Genomic DNA, 21,111 nt, shown 5'->3' on the forward strand with positions numbered 1-21,111 from the left:
CCTCTCGCGGTGAATTCGCGAAATTACTCGGCTCTTCTTCTTCTTCACTTGCGCGAAGTTGTCTGTCTGCAAGGCGACCGCATGCATGTTTTTGGTTACAAATTCGATACATAATTTTCATTTGTTTCTATTATTATTGCTATAAATATTGAATTGATTTCAATCATAAGTGGTAACCAAGATTTATAAGTGTTATGAGACAACGGTGAAGGTATGTGGATTTTTCAAATTGTACTTTTTTGAGGGCCATGAGCATAAAACCGGGATCTCTTATTTTGTTAAATAAATGGATCGGAAAAAAGAAAAGACACACAAATTGAAAAAGGTGATATCATTTAATACTCGTTAAAAATATAAATTTTATTATTCACGATTGCACTGGCGCAATCATGGATCTTTCTAAAGTTTTTTCCTTGTTGTTTGTTTAGTTCGCTTTCGCGTTAGTTTGTTTTTTTCTTTCAAATTTTTTCGGTCATGGACTAAAAACAACATTTGTTACACATTCGTACATTTCACTAGCACACTAGAACATATCCGGTTCCTTATAATAATACAATTTACAAATTGGTAATTCACGGGTGGTGCTCAAAGCTGAGCAGCCAATGAATTAATTAACAATGAGTCAAGTATGCGCTGCTCGTTAGAACATTTGCCAGAGGATACCCATGCACTCACCTATTTCGTAGATTCGTTAGTTCAAATATTAACAATAACACTCTTGAGCCACTGACCTAATCCATTAGGCCCTCCGTTATCAATTATGAATAATTTCATCTTTTTGTTGCACCGTGTAGCTATTTTTCTCACATTTTACCTCTCCTCTTTCTCGCATCGATACTCCCCTCTTCGATTATTCAAATTTCCTAAATATTTTTGCTAAATATTTCGTTTTTTTTGCAGTACTTTTGATAATTTCTTTGTCGAATGATATCATGAGAATCACACTTCAACAGTGTGCAATATTGCGAGGATATGCCAATTATGAAAGTTAATCAACGATTAGGCCAAATTAAACGACCCAAATGGATCAGTGATATTTAGTTATTTTTCTATTCAATTTTCTTATCTTTTTTTTCTCAGCTCGTGATAAGTTTGAACATAATTTCTGAAGTGACATACGATTGCGTTATACTTGTAACGAACGAAATTACTCAGAATAATTTGTAATCAAGAGTCTGAATTCCAGTATACATCTAAATCCTTGAAAGATCCTGCTCGAAATTTTTAAAATTTCATAAACTATATCGTTTTTCATAATTTTTCTTTATATTCTAACGATATTGCGAGAAACTAGGAATATTATTGTTACAGTATCAACAATGAATAGTGATTCAACAAATTGCCAATACAATTAAAACTGATAAAACAATAAAACATAATAAAATGAATAAAACAATTGAACGAAAGATGGTGAACCGAAGATGATTAACATTGCAATGTCGTTGATAATGAGACTATTGCTTAGAAATAGAAACAAGGATTGATAATTATTTCAATTGCTCGATGTACTTTTGTCCGAACAAACTTCTTGGCTCCATCATGTACACGTTTCTTCCATCGATAAACCTCATTCTCACAATTACAATATTTAAATCTTCAGTACTCAGTCTTGTTCTGACTGCAGTCTGTTTACAAAGTTATAGAGATATTTACAGCGGGTGAAATTATTTACAGAGGGAAATAACTCGCTCGCAATCGTCCTTCGTATTCGCCATGAGAGAACAAGAATAAAAACAACGTGTCGAAAAATTCTTGACCCCGGTAGAAACAAATTCAAAGCTGTAATGTCGTCGTGCTCAAGGAAAACGATAAGGTCATGAAAATATATAATTAGTTATATACAAGATGAATTAAATGTGGGTAATATCGAAAAGGGAGTCGACATCATGACGCTTACGAAGATTGAACAATAGCGAGAACGAAAATGTACACACGCGCGCACACACACACACACACACACACACACACGCATATATACATGCGTATGTATGTATTTTTATCATACATACGTATTTATATAATATTCAGACGTGCAGTCAGCAAGTATGTACAAGAGAGGAAGTTTCTTCTCCGTCGAATATTGAAGAAGAAATTAATAACACATACCGATTAAAGTAATAAAAAGAAAATAATAAAAACTAATTAAAACCAATGTTCACTAGCACTACACGATCTTGATGGCGTTGTCGATGTGTAACTTTGACATTGTTTTTTTCACGCGTAACGCTGTTAATCGCACAGCCGGATTTCCGTGCCAGCACTCTATCATTAATTTGCTCAGAGCAAACAGGACCTGAAAAATATATTTGAGGTTATTACAGGTTAAAAATGTTTTATCGAAATATTTGAATATTTTTAAGCCCAAGCCGGGGCTTGTTCGGTGGTCGAAAAAGGTTTCACGAATGATTCACAGGGCTTCAATGAATTCGGATTTCGGGCTACTTTCCTTGGGCTATCTTGGACAGTTGGGAGCTGACGAAAAAAACGTAAATCGTAAAATTGTGTAATGAGGTCAAAACGTAAAATTAATCGGGTGTTAAAGTTATGGAATTTAGAGACAAAAGTTCGGTGGGTGCTTAACTTTTTAAGGACGGGAATTTTTAGGCTCTAATCGACCTTTTTTTACACGAAATTTGTGCACAATATCAATGAGTTTTTAAGTTCTGGAATTGAGACACAAATTTGGTGGGTGATTAACCTTTCAAGGACGGGGATTTTTAGGTTCAAATCGACCTTTTTTCACACGAAATTTGTGCATAATATCGATGAATTTTTCAAGTGGAGTACCCCCAACCAAACCAGCGCTCGATATCTCGACCAGGTGAATAAAGTGGGCATTTACCGGATCGTGTTCCCATCTCGACGGAATGATTGGCCTTAGCCTCTTGACGCATACGGCTAGTCTCATGTCCTCGAAGTCAGGATCACTGGGTACGACATCGTGATAAGGGAGAGCGTAGGGCTCGGCAGTACTGACTTTACCACCGGTAACGCATCGCCTGCAAACCTCCCACAGTACGAGCCCGACGGAGTACATATCGGCCATCTTGAAGGCATCGAATGAGGACGTGTTCAAGCTCTCGTCGAGGACCTCCGGCGCCATGTATCTCCTCGTCCCCACTCTTGTGTTCGGCGCTATGTCGATCTCGCCGCTTTCGCTGTAATAAAATTTCAAAAGAATACGACGTTAAAAGAATGTACAGCGAATCGTATATAAACGATAAATAATTGATAAATCGAATAGTCCTGTCGTTCTACTTGTAAACCGCCTCGATTAATTATTCATAAGTCTCTCGATTTACTCGAGAAACAAGTCCCTTGAAAAACCGCGAGGGATAAGGAATCTCTGAAGTAAAAAAAAAAAAAACAACAACCAACAAATCACACTCGTGAGAGACAAACACGAATGACGAAACAAAACTGCTTGCCGGTTATAGAACGATTACTTATGGATATTCAATCGATGCCGATAGACGTAGCGGTCGAAGGAAAAATAAACTTTCATCGTCCACCGATATTATACGAATAAAATTCTATTTTTGTGCTCAATTTGTCAAAATTCCGGAATCTAAAATGACTAATGAAAAAACGTGATAATGTGATAAATTATTAATGCAAAAACAGAATTCAAATGATCCTGAGACAAAGTATCTTAGTCAAAATATCTTAATAAAAACACAATGTGCTTGATTTGAAAATATCCTACACTAAGAAGACTGAATGTCTCTGATATTTTATATGTAATATTTATGAATAAAAACAATGTAAATAATATTGTTTGTTTTGTGTGTGCGTGTGCGTGTGTGTGTGTAACAATAAAATTGTATAAAACGATGAAAAAAACGATTAAACAAAATTATAGAGGAGTCTCAGGATATTTCGTCCCGGACATTTTGTCGTGGGACCAATAGTCACGTAAGCCTCGTGGCCAGAAGCGTCTGACGAAGCACGATTGTAGATCGTTGATGTTCTCACCTTATAAATCTAACAGCAAGACCAAAGTCAGCAAGAGCGCACTCGCCATTTCTTTTGACAAGAATATTCCGGCTTTTTATGTCTCTGTGAGCGATGGCCGGTTTGCCTCTGGTGCCGAATATTTCGGTATGAAGATGAGCAATACCGGAAGCGATGGATAGGCAAATGGCGAGTAAGCTGGGATGATCGAGTACGGTGGTTTGTAGATAATCGTGAAGAGATCCGCGCTCGTGATAATCGGTGATTAGTAACATCTGGGTCCAGGAGCCGGTGCCTTTGATATCGGCGGCGATGAAGCCGAGTATGTTGTCGTGTCTCATGAGGACGGTCTGATAGATTTCCGTTTCACGGAACCACGAGGCTTCCTCAAGGGTGAAAAATACTTTAACCGCAACTTTTTCGCCTCGCCAACGAGCCAGCCAAACCTCGCCGTACCGTCCTTTGCCGACGCACTGCGAAAGGGCCAATTGCTTCGCAATCGTCCGCTGCACGAGCAAGGGCAGACCCGAGCCCGAGCCGCTGCTCTGCTCGATGAGGTCCTTCAGAGTCCCCTGCGACGGGACCAAGCAAGGCCCGCGCTCTTTCCTTCTGTATCTTCTGTATATTATTATCATCGCTATGCTGAAAACGATGAGGCAAACGGAGAGCGTAGCAGCGAGTATTACGAGCGGCACGCCGGAACCGAGCGCGATTGGATCCGGCGGCGGCGTTGGACGCGGCTGATATTCGGGGAATAAGTTCTTATTGCACAGCGCTGTCGTGTTGCAGCACATTATGCTTTTGCCCTGCAAGTGGGGCACGAGGTAGCCCTTGCATTGCATAAATCCCTGCTCGTCCGGGGGCAAACAGCCGAACGAAAACTCCGGCACGTATTCCCCGATCTCCGAGTCCCACACTTCTTCGACTGCACTGAAGCAGTGTCCGCCGGGACGTCCCTCGCAGGTACCATTTTGCCGGTCGTCCGGACAGTGTCCCTCGCAGTAACAAGTTATCGCGTTAGCTGTAACACGTCGAAATAATTTATTAGTCAAAAATCGACATGACCATTTTTCATTCGAATCATCGATCATTTAAACGTACAGACATTTTTAGCCTCTCGACTGTTGGAATATGAGCAAAAATAATCCAACAGCGTAGTAATAAAACTTTGTATTAAACAATACACATGAGAGCGTGCTCGCAGTCCTATAAGTTTGTTTATAAAACCAATATAGAGATCAAGAAAGAGGTCGACGACGCGACGAGGCCCTTTGTCGTTAGAGTACGACGCTGAATTTTGCAACGTTAGAGCTCAACGAAGTGAACGAAAAAAAGATTTGTAATTCACCGATTACTTATTTCACGAATCATTGGTGTAGGTTGATAAACTACAAATTTCAAATTCGACAGGAAACAGTACTGGAATTATTTGAGAGCTTTTTTTTAGATCATTTCGTTGGATATATCTTAGACTAAAGTTCATTGAATAAAATATATATAACTGCTCTGCTTAAACTTTGTGCCATTTATTTCGAAATTTGCTTCCATAACCCAATATCGACTAATTATTATCTTCCTCTAGTAGCATCATATTGCAGGTGTTCGTCGGATACTAATTTCGAAAGAAAACTTATCGTCGTGTGATAAGAGATTGGACCGGCAGCCCCAGACCGATCGACCCAATAAGCTTTTTCGCGTGGGAGTCGCGCGAAAAGTTCGACTCTTTTTTTATCCCCTTGCATCGAGGCAGGGCGTGATCGAATGGTATTCGAGTGATACTTTCTCCGGGATTTACTGTTCCGGTATTGCGAGACGCGGATAAGCCGAGGGCACCGGCTGTATCGAATCGTTGAGCCTCGCGGATGTCGTAATCACGATTTTTCCTCGAAAGATACTTTTTTTTAGTTTTTTTTTTTTGTTTTTTTCTGTTAAATTCCACGCATCGACTTGCTTTTAGTGTTTCATTGATTTTCTCTAAAGCTCGCCACGAAAATGGGGCGAGAAGAATGAACCTGACAGCACGCTCGTTCCATTCTCGTTTTCTGCTCCACATGGTTTGGGACTCGATTGAGTTTTTAATAATAGCAAAACGGATATTCAACGCCGTAAAAATCGGTTTGACGGGAGTGGCTCTTCTCGAGAGTCTTCGCTATCGCGATAGATCCACTCGCTTCTCGCGAACGTCGAATGAGCGATTAAAAAAGCAATATAATACTCCAATGAAATACATTTATTAAGTTTAAGATCGATAGGCCTATAATTGGCGTCTGGTGAAGAGATGGAAAGAGGAGGCGGCGGGAACGCGCGCGAGACGTAGCCAGCGGGTCGCAGTGGAAGTTTCGCGCGTAGGCGAGAGAAAACGATGATCGCGTCGCGGCCCACGATATTCGTCGTGCGGCGTGCGTCGCGTCGAGGGCGGCCAGCCGCGAGTGAGATCGAGGAACGGAGGCGAAGTGAAAAAACTATGTGAAAGGAGAGAAAAATAAATAAAAATAAGGAAAATAAAAATGGAAAGGAGGAAAGGGTGCGCCGAGCAAGTTGGGAAAACTCCAGCGATCCCGGGGGCGGATACTTCCGGTAATACGTCATCGGACTCGAGGCGTCTTAACGAACGAACAGATGAAGGGAAAAAACGATCAACGGGAAGCGAAGAAGATAAAATAGAAGTGCTGGAATCGACGAACGATTTACGTCGTATCGAAAACGGAGAAATTTTCGAGAAGATTTTAGTACGAATACGAAATTTATCGTTTCGAAGACACGCGGCGAGATCGAGACTTTAATGTCGCGAGAGCAGATAAGATCGGGTTTTTCGTGATATAAGCGACAGGAATTTGAGAATATCAGCCGAGATCTGAGAACGTCCGAGACACGCCTGGACCAAGTGAAAAGACGCGGTGTCAAGGATTCGGGGAGCGAAGGAATTTTCATCGCCGTAGCCGTAGAATCGCGTGCATGCGGGCCGACTCGAGAAATTAGCATCTCTCATGGAGCAAACGCGTTTGTGCTCTCTTGACGGCGAAGCTGAGACGAAGCGAACACGAGGATATGCGAGAGCTCAACAAACGAGTGACCGGAGAACGAAGGGACCGACTTAAACTGGCTAAAAGGAGGGAGCAAGAGAGAGGGAAGGGGAGAAAAACGATGGCAGTCTCGAAGGAGGCGCCAGGCCGACGTGAAACAAGAATGAAAAAAAAGGCGGTAGAAGCCGCGAACCGATGGAACGAGGACTGAATGCAATGGGTAGGGTTTAATATGTCAAATAATCAAATTGTAGAACGATCGATGTTTCGAAATTTTTTCCGTTGTTATATCAGATTGGAGAAAAATAAGTAATTTCGAATTATTATTTCCGATCGACTGTCTAGCAAATAACGTGTTTAAGGAGTTTCGGTACAGGCGATACAATGTTGCCATGCTAATCCATGCTAAAAAAATTAAAAAATTCAAAAAGTTCAGAATTTTATAAAATTTGGTGAACATATTCTTTAGTGCCAAATTTGACGACACAAATTTTTTAAGATTTTTCTTCTACACAGTTATCGAGTAATTGATCACTAAAGTTTACGTGTATAAGCATAGCGAAATCTGCTTTAATGTGTAATTACTCGATAACTAAGTAGAAGAAAATTTTGAAAAAATTTGAGTTTTCGCACTTGATGTTGAAGAACATTATCACCAAATTTGATCAATTTCTTAATATTTTGACTTCTGTACCGAAACTCCTTAACCGAATATTCCTTCCTTACATTCGTATTTATTCGAAAATATATATTTCGATAGTTTTCATTTCGCATTCTATTTTAAGGGGTTTCGGTACAGAAGTCTAAATATTCAGAAATTTATCAAATTTGGTGATAATGTTCTTCAACATCAAGCGCGAAAACACCAATTTTTTCAAAATTTTCTTCTAACTGTGTAGAAGAAAAATCTTAAAAAATTTGTATCGTCAAATTTGGCACTAAAGAATGTGCTCACCAAATTTTATAAAATTCTGAACTTTTTGGAATTTTTTATGTTTTTAGCATGGTTTAGCATCGGCAACATTGTATCGCCTGTACCGAAACTCCTTAACAGACCACACGCATTTCAAAAGTTCGTATTTTCGGAATCAAAATGGAGAGTTATTGTTTCAGAGATTGATCAGAAACTAGAATAGCAAAAAATCGAAAGTGAATTTTTCGAGCCCACAAAGCTTGGATGTGCAGAACAGCGATGGCTCGAAAAGGCGAAAGTCAAAATGGCGATGTTCGAAATTGGAGATCACCGGTCCGAGTAAGCGAGACCCGTGTATTTTGAGCTCCGTTGCATTTCTTTATTTTCATCCCTCGACTTTCTAACCCTGCCATTGACCGTTCGGCTTTTTGCTCTTTCAGAATTTCAACCCCACCAATAATATTTAGTGTCTTTCGATATCATATTTTCGAAATAGTCCCAGTATTCGCAGTGTTGCTGATCGCTTCGAACTTTCAACTTTCAACTTTATTTATTTTCGACATTCAAAGCTCTAGTCGAATTAATCCGCCTCTACATTACGATGCTGAAGTTTCCAACGTTGGAATCCAACGAAATGATCTAAAAAACTGTCCAATAATTCCAGTGATTCTCCAATTTATTTCCAGTCGAATTTGTACTTTGTATTTTTTCAATCTACACAATTATGATTAGTGAAATAAAAAACTGATGGATAAATCATTTTATTTTCATTCATTTCGTTGGACTCCAACGTTGGAAACTTCAGCGTCGTCTCTACATTATCATACGAATTTTACAAGCTCGAGATTCAAGCCCTTCGAAATTTTAGTCATTCTACCACTTCTTCCCCGACCTCTAATAAAAGGTTGAAACGCATAAAGTATGAGCGGGAAATGCGCGTTTGTGTATACAGAGTTTTCTCCTCGTCGGTTATTCGCTGCGCGCGTAGCGCCGCGAATTCTCTTTATCGCATAAGCTATACTAGGGCCCCAGCAAGCTCAGGCTTCTCTGCAACACACCCTCGCATCTATTTGCAAGATGACCACGTCTATTAATAAAACGATTTACGGGCACATGAGCGAGCGAGCGAGCGAGCGCGCGCGCGTGTGTGTGGATTCGAACGCCGCTGTCCGGGCCGGAGAGTTGTGCAGTCTGTGCGTTACGATCTATGCGCTCGCCGGTCGAGGAATCGCGAGCGTTTTCTTCTCCCTCGTCCTGAGCCGCGGCCAGTCTGTCGCGTCGCGGTTACCATCGCGGGGCTAACAATACGACGCTCTGTAAGAGTTTTCTTTGAAGTTGAAGCGAGGGGGGGAGGAAGCGGCGACGGATCGTTGGACGAAACTCGGTGGAATCTTGTGCGCTTTCGGCCAGCTTCCTGCTCCGAACGCGCTGCTATGAATCCGTTCGAATTAATAAACTACATTGAACTGTCTCAACTCGGTTAAAAAGCAGAGTGGAAACTCCGAGGCGCGCAGGATTGACTGCAAAAAGCGAAAGACGGATCCCCAGTGTTTTTCCATCCGGACGAGAGACGCTGGAGCAACGAGGTTTAATGCTCCACGTCTCGTGTTCCCGCTTGAGCGCAGCGATCGAGAAAAATTGAGAGGAAAGAGTGGTGGGGACGGGGTATAAAATAACGGCTCGTATTGCCCGGTCTTGCGGCGGTTTTCGAAGGCGAAACTTCGCACTCGATATCGATGATAGCAGCGTGCGGAGAGCACGACGCTGAAGTTTGCAACGTTGGAGTCCAACGAAATGAACGAAAAATTAATTTATTATTCACCAATTTTTTATTTCACGAATCATTGGAATGTAGGTTGAAAAATTAAAAATTGCGAATCCGGTAGGGAACCGAATTCGAGATTACTGGAATTATTCGAGAGTTTTTTTTAGAACATTTCGTTGGACTCCAACGTTTTGCAAACTTCAGCGACATCGGAGAGCGATGGAGAACACAATCGGTCGAGCAGCCGCAAAGCCTCGCGCATCAACGAAATTCGTTGATGACGTACGAGCATGACGTCAGTGCGGCCAGCCCGCTCGTCATCGGACATCGAGCGATCGGCAATCACGACAGGGAACGCGACTGTTAATTCTTCGATTATTTAGTACCTCCTAATCAGGCGCCAGCGGACCACGCGACACACATCTCGTGCCTGCCTCGTCTCTCACACGAGCCAATCACCGAGGTCCGCACCAGACTGGCCATTAACTCGGCTCACAAACCGTCGCTCATCGCCACCTTCTCTCTATTGATGATTTCACTATGATTATTCACGTCTATCGACACTTGGATCACGTTGAATCTCGCTAGAAATCTTCGCCTCAGCAGCCACTGCCAATTCAGGCTCAGCTTTCCTCGGATATTGTTCGGAACGAGGCTCAAGTTTGGAACGTTCGAGACCAACGAATTTGGGGAAAAAACATCTGCAATTGACTCGTTTTTTATTTCAGAATCATTGGTGTAGCCTGAGAAACTACGATTTGCGAATTTGGTAGGAAAGAAAATTTTGGAGAATTGCTGAAATTGTTGGAGAGTTTTCTGCCCCAATTTTTGCGAGGACTTTCAAATATCGATAGTGCAATATTCTGCACCGTAGACGAGATACAAAATGTTGCAATAATTTTATCGTATTTTTAAACAATTATGAATTTCGTATGTCATTTGGCCTGGAACAGCGATCTCGGAGGTGAGCATTAATAACTGTGCGACCCCATCAAATCCTAAATTTGAAGAAATTCGATCAAAAAAATCAATTGTGCGATTCATTTTCATGCTTATTTGCTGGTGACAATATTAAACTTTTCAAAAAATCGATCATTTTCATGTTGCAAACTGATTGTACACGGAGAGAAAAAATAACAAGAATCACTGTGCCGCCACAGTGACGACGCTGAAGTTTGCAACGTTGGAGTCCAACGAAATGATTTTTAAGGTAACTCCTGTACTGCGTGCTAGTCAAATGAGTGCTAAATTTTCAAAATGCTTTTAGACCAAGTTCAACGTACCGATTAAACTTATTGTTAGTAGATATGTATTCGAGCATATTTTATTAACGTGAAAAAATATTAAAAATGATATTTTTGCAAAACTATCAACCGATAGACGCAAATTTCCATGATGACACATTTTCACAGGTATTTTTCAAAGAATCATCTGTATTTTTCAACCGATTTTATTGCACCAAGTCTCATTTTGTTCCTCAACCGATCCTCTACGAATTCATCACGTAGATTTTCCTTTAAACTCATTCCTGAGAGAAATTATGAATGAAAAAGTTTTTTCACTTATAGTGAACAATCAGCTGCAACAGTGAAACGATCGAGTTAAAAAAAACAACTACACGGTGGATTCATAGAGGACCAGTTGACGAACAAAATGAGACTTGTTGCAATAAAATCGATGAAAAAACGCAGATAATTCTTTGAAAAATACCAGTGAAAACGTGTCAGCGTGGAAATTTGCATTTATCAGTTGATGGTTTTCCAAAACTAGCCTTTTTAATATTTTTACATGTTAATAAGATATGCTGCAATACAAATCCATTAACAAATGACGCTGAAGTTTCCAACGTTCGAGTCCAACGAAATGATCGAAAAAAGCTCTCCAATAATTCCAGTAATTCTCCTATTTTGTTCCCTGCCAAATTTGCGCGATTCGTAGTTTTTCAAGCTGCACCAACGATTCGTGAAATAAAAAATGGGCGAATTACAAACGTTTTTTTCGTTCATTTCGTTGGACTCCAACGTTGCAAACTTCAGCGTCGTATTAACAATACATTTGATCGGTACGTTGAACTTGGTCTAAAAGCGTTTTGAAAATTTAGCACTCATTTGACTAGCATGCAGTACAGTAGTTACCTTAAAAACTCTCCAACAATTCCAGTAATTCTCCAATTCTTTAACCTGCCTAATTTAGAATTCGTAGTTTATCAGTCTACACCGATGATTCGCAAAATAAAAAATTGCTCAATTGCAAATGTTATTTCCATAATGTTAGTAGGGTTCTATATCGCCCATTCTGGCGGTTTTTATCAAAAATATTGTAACTTCCAAGTAAATCCCGAATGAAAACTTTTAAATCGTGTATTTTGCTTTGACAAAGCTTTAAACTGTGTTATTTTTTCCTACGTAGTTCACCGAAGAAACATTGTAAAATTTGTGTCGACTCGATGGTGCACTGTAAAGTAGAATAATCATTGAAGAAACAAATTTTGAAAATTTTCGAAAACAATTGGAAACGCTATCGCTCCGGTAAAGAGTCTCTGTGGCAGCAACTCGTCATATATATAAATGTACTTGTCTCAGTCAGAGTAGCTGCCGCGACTCTAGCTTATTAACGCCCTTTTGTCAAATTTGAGGAGCTCGAACCCAAGTATCGATGATCGGCCAAAGTGTTTAGAAATTTACTAGTCTATAGCAGAATTTCATTCCCCCTTGTACGAGTCGTAGAGCAGCAGTATTTTATTTCCAACTATACCCTTTCGTATTTTTACATAGTTCTGAAGTTTGCAGCAACGTTCGAGTCCAACGAAATTATATAAAAAAAGCTTCTAATTATTCCGTAATTCTCCAATTTCGTTCCGTGTAGAATTTGCAATTCGTAGTTTTTCAAGCTGCACTGATACGTCGTGAAATAAAAAATGAGAGAACGATTATTATTATTACTCCTTTTAGCGCTCCATTTATTTTCTCTTCCTTCTCCCATCGCGCTGCACTCACAAAAGTGTGCTAAACTTTCTTCTTCCCTCTCCCCCATTTTCCACATTTGCTGTCCCTTCCCATTTTCGCCCTTGTACGATAATACATTCGTTCTGTCATGGCACATGAATTTTCACAGAGTTCACGCTTCACAAAAAACCACAGTATTTTTGAGTGGAATTTTCTCTCCTTGGAATACTCGTCGAAAAGTAAAATAATCGAGTAAAGATTTGAACTTCCGAACTGTGTAAAGGTGCTTCACCCTCCGCAAAGGGAAACGCCCCACGACCTTGCTGAGACCTCAAAACAATGAATTCGACACGACGAACCAGAATAATCGGGAGTCTTGAACAAAAGTTGTGTCTTCACTTCCATAAATTCGATTCGTAGTAAAACAGTAGATTCGCTTCCGAGAATCGAGTTTCCGGATCGAGGGCAGAACGGACGCATACCGAGTGAGGCTTGCCTCGAAGCGCGATTAGTCCAAGATTCAGGGATGAAAAACATTCGTCGAAGGTTGAGCAGTGCAAAAGCTGCGCATATGTGAGCGGCAGTCGAAGCCAAGTGGCGGAGAAACCGGTAGAGTTCTCGCATCGTGGTGGTGGTGGTGGCGGCGTCATAGCACTCTGCCCCCAACGAATCGATGAGGGAAGAAACGCCTATAGTTCGTGTGGATAGCCCATGCGAGGCACGCGGTCACCCGGGTGCCTCAACCCCCGAGTTTCCTCGGCGCGCTCTCTCTTTCTCCAGCTCCGATAAACCGTCTCGTTTTCCGGGAACTCCGGTGGGGCTCGCTCCGTGGTTCTCGATGTTGCTTTAGCTTCGTGCCCGCGTACGCATATGTTCGCGATCTCTGCGCACGCAACGGGAAAAGACATTTTGCCAAGTGAGCGCACATTTGCACGGGGATACGGTGGAGTTGGCGCGCTCCCCCGAGACTCCGGGGGTTCTCGCACTTTTCCGCACGGCTCGATACGCGGCACTGCTAAACAAACGTGTTTCACCGAACCTGCTGGGTCGTCGGGGCTACTGAAAAACTCAAACTTCTCGCACCGCTCGAAGAAACTTGGCTCGCGGGCTTCGAACGAGAACACCTGTTCTTATCGCTCGCGTGTAATGGGACCACAACGAGAGCTCTGAGAGGGCTGGCTAAATCAAGTTTTCCCTACGGCCTGCGGATAAAATTATTCTTCAGACATTCGTGTGGGTTTAACAGTCGCTGGCTGGATTTCGCTTCGGTCTCGCGTTTCAGCTCATGTTTATAGACACATTCCAGTCGCACCGATCACTGAAAACGTTTTAGGCTTGTAACTGTTTGTTCGAACGTCCCAATAATCTTGTAGTTTTGTTAAATAATACAATTTTTTCTATTTAGTCGATTAAGGGAGTTTCACTGCTGGAAAATTTGACGTTGGAAATGAAACGTTGACTGGACCACTGCCAGGGCCGCTTCCACCTTTTAAGGACTGCAGATAAATGCCTGATTGCACGGAAACTGGAAAATCTTTGGTTTTCCCTCATTTTTGTCGAGTCGACTTGGCTCCCGTGACGGAAAGTTGAACCCTCAGAGTGGGCAGATTCAATTAGGGCAGCTACGAAAAATCATTCGAAATTGTGCTCTCGTCAGGCATCCAAAAATAACGCTGGAGTTTGCAACGTTCGAGCCCAACGAAATGATGTAAAAAAAGCCTTCAATAATTCCAGTAATTCTTCAATTTCGTTCCCTGCCGAATTTTCAATTCGCAGTTTTCCGAGCTGCACCGATATTTCGTGAAGCAAAAAATTGGCGAATTATAAATGTTTTTAAAGATATTCGTTTCGCTGGACTCCGACGTCGCAAAATTCAGCGTCGTCGAAAATGACTAATTCGTTAAGCAGTAGGTTGATATTGCGAACGTTTCGGCTCGATCGTTGAAGAATGTAGCTTACTAAAAAAACTATCGTTCATAACGGTCGCTCGAACGCTGAAGTTCCAGTCCAACGAAATAATCGAAAATAAGCTTCGTTATTCGTCAATTTTTTATTTCACGAAGTATCGGTGCCGCTTGAAAAACTGCAAATTGCAAATTCGGCAGGCAACGAAATTGTTGAATAACTGGAATTACTGGAGAGTTTGTAAAAATCATTTCGTCGGACTCGAACGTTGCAAACTCCAGCGTCGTTGGCTGGAAGTATTGAAATTTATACGATTGAGAATGAAAGGTCGCGTTTTAAACTGTCGTCCATAACGATTAGAGTGAAAGGGAGTTTTTGAGGTTGGCATAAGCGGCACACGAGACTAGCTTTTGAAAAGTGGCTCGGAGAGTTATCGTGCAACGACAAATATTTGCTCTCGAGGTTGAGCCGTGCCCAGGTCGTGCCCGTAAGCCAGTACACACAGAGCAGCAGAATTGCCGTTTCATCGAGAGGGAAAGAAAATGCGCGAGGATCGTGCAAGCACACAGAGAGGAGCGTGGTTGGTTGCCATAGGGAACGTACGGCGTTTATCGACGTCGGATGGTGCGTTTAATGGCATGCGATATAAAGAGTCGAGTGGTGAAGGATGGAGAAGAGGCGTAATGGGAGAGGCAATATTGAGGCTGGACGAGGACAGATCCAGGAAGAGAGTCTCGCGATCAATTTCTCAGTTCCGTCATCTCATTCGGTGTAATTTCATCGAAGCTCGTTCTCTTAGCCCATTTTTTTTTACTACACGCCCATCATCAATTCCCGCTCATTTTATCGTCCTCACTCCTTCGCGTCGAATTACTTTATTCGGGGTCGAGTGGACGATAAGAAGCAGAAACGTGATCTCGCTTTGGTCGCATATACGAGCGGAGAGTCGGACGCTCGCTCCGAGCTGTCCAGCACCTTTGCCGTAACCCAGTCACGTTAAGGGGATTTCATCAAACTCCAATTCACTAATGGGACGCGCATAATTCGCTTAGCTCGTGTAGCTTCTTGCGAGCACTTGAGCCCCTTCGCCCTTGTACGATCTCGTTTTCGCAACGAATCGAGTTATTTATTCAAATACGAAATAATACACAAAATATTTGATAAAAATGGATGACGCTGGAGTTTGCAACGTCGATGTGAAAAAAAAACCCTCCAATGATTCCAGTTCTCCAATTTCGTTCCCTGCCGAATTTGCGAATCGTAGTTTTTTGAGCTGCACCGATGCTTCGTGAAATGAATAATTACAAATGTTTTTAGGCGAAGATCCGCTTTTATTGCGGCAAATAAACACACTTGCGGGGCCTCTTGCCCGCCAAATTTTGAATTTCGTTTACAATTTTGAGTTTTTACCACGGTACCGAGCTTCGGAAAAGTTTATATCGCGAAAATTCATCACGATTCCGTTCCTTAAAAAAAACATTGGCTCACGGGGCTCTTAAGAAAGAAAACATGAAAAAACTCGAGTTTTTGACGCGTCAGAAGCGGATGTCGTCGTTACGCTGGACTGCCGCGGTAACAGCCGATTGGACTTCGGTGAAATTCGGAAATCGCGGGAATTTTATCAAATTTATTTTTCACACTGACCCACGTGCTTTTATTCGTCCAGTAGCTTCGCTTTTTTCAAATGAATTGACTTTTTCTCGGTGCGATTACGCCGACATAAACTTCCTGTCGGACAATAAAAAAAGTTCCCTCAGTTATGTGTCTGCGTCAAGTGTCACCGGGACCGACTCGACACGACGCTGAAGTTTCCAACGTTGGAGTCCAACGAAATGAAGGAAAAAAACGTTTCTAATTCACCAATTTTTTATTTCACGAATCGTTGGTGCAGCTTGAAAAACTACGAAATGCAAATTTGGTAGGGATCAAAATAGGAGAATTACTGGAATTATTGGAGAGTTTTTTTCGATCATTTCGTTGGACTCCAACGTTGGAAACTTCAGCGTCATCGACTCGACCATTAAATAGTCACAGTATAAATTTGATCTTTCATGATATTTTAAAAGCACTTTATTACATTCTTATGAGAAAAATACTCTCAAAGTAAGTGTTCATTAATTTTATAAATAATTTATACTTAAAATGAATCAAGATAAAGTAGTTGCTAGCTTGACTAGTCACAGAACGGCCTTACTTTGAAAATGGTTCGTTTCCAAACCGACCTTCAGCTGAGACATTGAATGTGTTTCTTTATTCGTTCCTCTCGCGCATGCGGAGTGTAAGAAAAACTAAAAAAAGCGTTCGAACGGGAAGTTCTTTTGTCCAGGTTGCCCCAGGTAGTTTAAGGGAAGACTGCAGCGGTATCGTGAACAAAGGAAAGACCGCATCGAAGTACGAAATGCAGCAGAGAGAAGTGTATTGATGGTCTCGAAGAGAGTCGATGATCGCGGACTCGTGGGGTGCACGCGAGAAAAGCAGGCTCGTCCAGCGCCCGAGGGACTGTTTCGAGGGCAAATGCGGCGAGTTGAATGTTTGAGGTGATTTTGTCGAATGTCATTTGCGGTCCACACTCGCTTGGACGGCACGGATCCGCGTTGGCGTGTTCGTATTATCGCTCGAGAGAGTTTTCTTCGGTCAGATAACACGACGTTGAAGTTTGCAACGTTGGAGTTCAACGAAATGAACGAAAAAAAGATTAATAATAAATTATTTTTGTATTTCACGAATTATTGATGTGGCTTAAAAAATAACGAATTGGAAATTCGGCAGGGAAGAAAATTGGAGATTTATTGGAATTATTGGAGATTTTTTTTAGATCATTTCGTTGGACTCCAACGTTGCAAACTTCAGCGTCGTCAGATAACTCGCTTCGTCGTAGCTGTCATCGGCGGTATTCACCGATTCGAAAGATCCACATGGGAGTGTTTACGGGTAAACGAAGTTGCGGCTTTTCAGGCTCGCTCTCCTCTCGCGCGTTTCAATATTGTCATTTTTGCTTTCATGCACGCGAGGAGGACACCGGCGGGAGTGAGGCAGCGCTCACGAGACGACGACGATAATTGAATCTCGCAATTAGCGCCTCTCCCGATGCCCCGCTACCTTCGGCCGTGCGTGTGTGTATGCACTTTCGTGGAAATAACGATGCAGTCAACCGAGGAAGGGAAGACCGTGTGGGTCCTTAAAGAATGACGACGAGTAGTGAGCAAGCGACGGCAAAGAAGGCACCGATTGCACCGACCACGAAACCACTGGATTTTTTCATCTCCGAAGACTTTTTGACAGGATTCAGGAATAGTTGGATCTTGTTACGAGTGGGCTTTTGATTCGTTGATTTTTGTTCACTCGGACACGGAAAGAGTTTCAAGAAAAGTTAAAATAAGACCGAATTTCTCGTTGAGGGACGTAAGCAAATGAATCGTAAAGTGACAGGAAGGTGCAAATGTCGAGGATTCTGACACGTCTGTACTCGGCCCGTTCAACGGAGCTTTCCCGTTTCCATCGTCACACGAGACACTGCTGGAAAAATGAACGAGAGTGAAAATGGTCCGGGTTCTCGAGACCCGGCCCGTTCGACCGAGCCGCCGCTTCGCAGGTCTTTTTAAAGCGAGAAAACGAGTAAAAACGTCACTATCGAACGTCAGGCGAGCTCGAGAGATGATAAATCATTGAAAAAAATAATAAAAACTCAAATAAAAATAACAAGTATGACAGAGAGTCGATAGATTGCTCGAATGCGCGATAACACTGTTGAAGAGTCTCTCTCTCTCTTTCTCTCCGTGTTCCCGAGTGATGCGAGAGGCACGCACGCACGCAGAATCATCACTTTTCGTATGTATCGCGTGTCGAATGAACCCACACAGCTCTAAATTCGTATAACGCGAGGAACGGATGTTTTTTCTCTGCGAAGCTGCCTCTCGTCAGTCTCCATCTTTAACATTGACGAAGCACGCACACGCAGCCACTGGACACCTTGCTTCTTCGATAAGGTCGGAAAGAAAACAAAAATATAGTGGGATATACTCACCGGATATCGTAGTTGCGAGAAGTACACAAATGCCGAGCCACAGTCCATAATATTTACAACCGCTCGTACAACCGGGTATCTTAGCTGAGAGCGGCACAGCCATTTTCTACAACACACTCGAGCACATACTTCACTGCAATGACGTCGGATAGAGAAGCAGCTCGGAACGGCGCGAGGACAACGACAGGGCGTCGAGTGCTCGTACGCGCACATACATAGGAATATATACGCAAGGCGTGACACAAGTTCTGTCGAACAGCGCAGTTCTAACTCGGTCTACCTACCAGCGAGATACTACTTTGCTCGTGTCGAGACTGTCGAGTCGGATTCGCCGCGACGTTTAGACCTCTGGCGGCCGCGGTGTAAGCTCGTGCGGTGAGCGTTGGTGGGGATCGTTCGGTCGTTACTCTCCCTAGGAGGACAGTCGCTCGGGCAGCTTCGACTTTTTCCGTCTCTACGCGTCGCGACTCCGAGAATCGTTGCAATAGAAGCCGTTCTTCGGAGGCGCAGGCAAGGAAAAAGAGGGAAAAGGGGATTTGGAGGAACGAGTGAGATGAGAACACAGACCCGGCCGAATGCGGGCTTTGCTTTGGTCACTGCTCGCAGGGAAAGTTAGAGTTTCTTCGCCGACTGCGTTCGCTGCCACGGTCGAGCAGGCAGTTCGTGGACCGCTGTCACATCTCGAGCCATCGTTGTTCCGAGTGTTTTCTATCCACGCCTTCTTTTGTCCAGTTTTCAACGTCCCCCTCGAACGCCAGAAGTCGCACCGAAAATCCCAACTCGCAGAAGCTCCTCGTCTACTTTCCGACTTCGCACGATCGCCTGGCGCTTCGAATCACCGAAATTAGGTTAGGTTAGGCTCGCCGGGATCGCGCTCTGCGGCAACTCGCAGAGCGAGCAAGCACGAGCACGAGAGAAGAGAGAAGGACGCGGGACGCTGAGTAGGTAAGGAACGGAGAGCGCGCGGCGTGGCTACGACGGGATAGTGAGTCTCGGCGCCCTGCGGGCGCCACGACGCCGGCTACTTTCCTCTGCGTGGCGGGAATCGGCTCGGAAGCAGCACCGGCACACACAACAGACCCGAGATTTCTCCCGTGCCCCTCTCCGCCCTTCTCCTTTTCTTTCAACGTTTTGACTTATTTTTCTTCGACTCCCGGCTGGAGCGTTGCGCCTTCCACGCCTCTCATCGCCAACAGCCTCTTTCCGATCTCGCGGCACTCTTCTGCCGTCGCTTCCTCTGCTTCGCGGAGTGCAGGCCTGCTGCTCGGATCTTTGCACTCGCCGGACGATCGGACAGAGCGACGCCACGTCAGCGCCGCCGAGACGCGCCGCTGTGTACGGAACAAGGGGACAAAAAACTAAATAAAATCAAATAAAATTGAAGGAAAGGAGAAAACAAGGAAGACGAGAGAAGTCGGACGGGAATATCGAGTTGCAGCGTCGGACTCGCGCTCCTCCTGCTCTCTAATATATTCCAGTCGCGTTTACCCGAATGCTATTCCCCATTACAGCGGGAAAACTGGACACGGGTTTGCGCGTGAGAGATTCCGAAGGAAATATGCGGACTCAAAGTGCTTCGAAGCTCGCTAATCCTCGGTGCAATTCCCACCACAGTTTTGGATTCGTAGCGCCGCTTCGCACGGGCAAAAAGCCGTCGATGGATGGTAAATTATTCAGCGAAACAGAGCGAAAAAGCTTCGTTTCTGAGGACTTTTATTGGACTCTCGTTCGTAGAGCGGAACTGGCGATAATAATTTTGAGGATGGTGGCCTCGGCGGCGCTCGAGCAGCCCCCGATCCTGGTGGAAAATAAACGGGGAAGGTGCGGCCCCGGTACTACGGAAGAAAGTGAGAAACCAATTAACCATATCGCCAATTAATTATCCGCGCAGTTTAAAGCTCCTGAAACGAGAGACGCGCCCCCCCCTTGTCGACTCGAAAACATGCCTTACCTCGCGACCTATTCGGAGCTTCGAGGTTCAACCACCACCTGCAAACACTCGGGGCCCTACGGGGAACTGCGAAGGGGACTTTGAATGCGCGCAGGGCCCCGCGGAGCCACTCGCAAGGGCTCGAGGAACAGGCGCGCAGGAGACTCGCGAAGGGCGATTCGCTCTTGGACGGGATCGCGGCCATCCAAGCTCCCCGGGACTGAGCTGGGACTCGAGGCCCGCTCGGAGGCGCGCGCGTTAAACTACTCATCGGCTGCTTCAATTAACCTGGATTTTTAATCGTTTCTGCGCCTCTTCCAGCCAAATCTTTCTTCTGCTGACGAACGAAATCGCTCGTTTTTTAAGCCACTTCTCTGAATCGGATGTTACACGGAGAAACTTTTATAACAAAAATTACTGCTTTTATAGTAACGTCGGAACACATCGATATTGTAGTAATAATCGCTAGAGAGTGTGTCAAATAATGCAAAAGTTTGTATTGGATTAGGGAAGCAGGTTTCGAAATAAATGGGACAAAGCTTAAGGAGTTTCGGTACAGAAGTGTAAATATTAACCCTCTCAGACCGAGACCTATTTCGCGTTGACGGAAAATGATTCCCTTCATGATTTTATCTCAAAATACCTTCTAGTT

General features: G+C 43.4%; 1 protein-coding gene across 1 annotated transcript; it reads right to left on the bottom strand.

The window, feature by feature from the left end:
• Nucleotides 1-316: 316 nt before the first annotated feature.
• On the bottom strand, nucleotides 317-19,368 carry tkv (thickveins). Its single transcript, XM_043423156.1, has 4 exons — nucleotides 18,530-19,368; nucleotides 3,976-4,975; nucleotides 2,843-3,158; nucleotides 317-2,293 (listed from the first exon to the last, which is right to left on the bottom strand). The coding sequence occupies exons 1-4, from the start codon at nucleotides 18,630-18,632 to the stop codon at nucleotides 2,165-2,167; spliced, it is 1,548 nt and encodes a 515-aa protein (XP_043279091.1). The 5' UTR covers nucleotides 18,633-19,368; the 3' UTR covers nucleotides 317-2,164.
• Nucleotides 19,369-21,111: the final 1,743 nt, after the last annotated feature.

This window comes from Venturia canescens, chromosome 7 (genome assembly GCF_019457755.1).
Source record: "Venturia canescens isolate UGA chromosome 7, ASM1945775v1, whole genome shotgun sequence".
NCBI classification, from domain to species: Eukaryota; Metazoa; Arthropoda; class Insecta; order Hymenoptera; family Ichneumonidae; genus Venturia; species Venturia canescens.

Excerpts from the sequence above, each read along its gene's own strand:
- tkv (XM_043423156.1), bottom strand. The coding sequence starts at position 18,632 with ATGGCTGTGCCGCTCTCAGCTAAGATACCCGGTTGTACGAGCGGTTGT. Across the intron at positions 3,159-3,975 it reads CTTGCTGTTAGATTTATAAG|CGAAAGCGGCGAGATCGACA; the intron begins GTGAGAACATCA and ends ATTTTATTACAG. Across the intron at positions 2,294-2,842 it reads CGAGATGGGAACACGATCCG|GTCCTGTTTGCTCTGAGCAA; the intron begins GTAAATGCCCAC and ends TATATTTTTCAG.